At 39.2% G+C, this 1,729-nt stretch overlaps 1 protein-coding gene across 1 annotated transcript; it reads left to right on the forward strand.

The window, feature by feature from the left end:
• The first annotated feature begins 224 nt into the window (after positions 1-224).
• LOC141711074 (senescence-specific cysteine protease SAG39-like) lies at positions 225-1,334 on the forward strand. The gene is made up of 2 exons (XM_074513517.1): positions 225-657; positions 742-1,334. The coding sequence occupies exons 1-2, from the start codon at positions 225-227 to the stop codon at positions 1,332-1,334; spliced, it is 1,026 nt and encodes a 341-aa protein (XP_074369618.1).
• Positions 1,335-1,729: the final 395 nt, after the last annotated feature.

The raw sequence follows: 1,729 nt of genomic DNA on the forward strand, positions 1-1,729 counted from the left end.
CCTCCGTACCACACTAACGTTTTCAAATGAATTTAAATACTTGATTAACGATGTCGGAATCAACCCCATTTTATCAGGCACGCTGATGCAACAAATTTGTGTAGCATATCCAAAATACCCAAATAACATTGTTTCATGACCACCTATATAATGCACAAATCTAGAGGTAGAAATCATAAGCTAGCAGTACACTTGAAGCGTCTATCATTTCTCATAAACATAAAATGGCTTTTACTAGAAAGCACCGATGCATTGTCATGGCTTTGCTCTTTACCTTTGGCGCCTTGGCATCTCTAGCTGCAGCTCGAACCCTCAATGAGGCATCAATATCTGAGACGCATGACCAATGGATGACACGCTATGGACGTGTGTACAAAAGCGCTGATGAGAAAAGTAGGCGTGCAACCATCTTCGAAGATAACCTAAAATATATCCTGACATTTAATAAAGCCAATAACAAACCATACAAACTAGGGGTCAATGAATTTGCAGACCTTACTAATGAAGAGTTTACAAACTCAAGAAACAAATTCAAGAGCCATGTCTGTGCTACATCGGAAAATGTTTTCAGATATGAAAATGTTACTGCAGTACCATCTAGTATGGACTGGAGAACGAAAGGTGCAGTTACACCTATTAAGGACCAGGGACAATGTGGTAAGTCTTGAAATCTTATGTCACGATTAAGTATTAACAATCTGATATATTTGTTGTATCGTTTAATACTTCTATAATTTACAGGGTGCTGCTGGGCATTTTCGGCTGTGGCAGCTATGGAAGGAATTACTCAGCTTAAAACCGGCAAGTTGATCTCTCTATCCGAGCAAGAACTGGTTGATTGTGATACTAGTGGCGAAGATCAAGGATGTGAGGGTGGTCTTATGGACAATGCATTTGACTTCATCCAACAAAACCACGGCCTCTCAACTGAAACAAACTACCCTTACAGTGGAAGTGATGGAACTTGCAATGCCAACAAAGAAGCAAACCATGCAGCCACGATAACCGGGCACGAGGATGTGCCTGCAAATAGTGAAAGTGCACTGCTGAAAGCTGTTGCAAACCAACCAATCTCCGTTGCCATTGATGCTAGCGGTAACGACTTCCAATTCTATTCTAGTGGTGTCTTTACAGGTCAATGTGGAACAGAGTTGGATCACGGAGTGACTGCTGTAGGGTATGGCACAGCTGCTGATGGAACCAAGTACTGGCTGGTAAAGAACTCATGGGGAACAAGTTGGGGCGAAGCAGGTTACATAAAAATGCAAAGAGGCATAGCTGCGGTGGAAGGCATATGTGGAATTGCAATGCAGGCTTCCTATCCCACTGCTTAGTAATTTGCAATAAGTGGCAATTTTTACTACTTATGCATATTACAAATACCTGCGCATTGGTTTTATGTTCCTCCAGTCGAACTTATGTTTGTATTGTTGTATATACTTCAACTAAGAATTTGTATAATTTAAATACTTGGTTATTGGATATATCTAAATCATTTTAGTAAGAAATGATAAAGTTCCTCAAAATCTGCTATTTTGTGTCATTTTTTAATCCAGTACATAATTCTTGTCAGGAATTAATCTAAATTTCACTCAAGTGAATTATCTTTGTCTAAAGTCTAAACTAAGCAGATTTTTTCAAAGCTGCACGATATATAATCAAAATATTAGATATAGCTACACAGACTATTGTTTCAGAGCCAATTGCAGACCTAATGCACTAAGCACGG

Source organism: Apium graveolens, chromosome 3 (assembly GCF_009905375.1).
Source record: "Apium graveolens cultivar Ventura chromosome 3, ASM990537v1, whole genome shotgun sequence".
Taxonomy (NCBI): Eukaryota; Viridiplantae; Streptophyta; class Magnoliopsida; order Apiales; family Apiaceae; genus Apium; species Apium graveolens.

What these genes read in the sequence shown, in the direction of transcription:
- LOC141711074 (XM_074513517.1), top strand. Translation starts at nt 225, where the DNA reads ATGGCTTTTACTAGAAAGCACCGATGCATTGTCATGGCTTTGCTCTTT. An exon ending in TAAGGACCAGGGACAATGTG is followed by an intron (nt 658 to 741) that starts GTAAGTCTTGAA and finishes TATAATTTACAG; the next exon opens with GGTGCTGCTGGGCATTTTCG.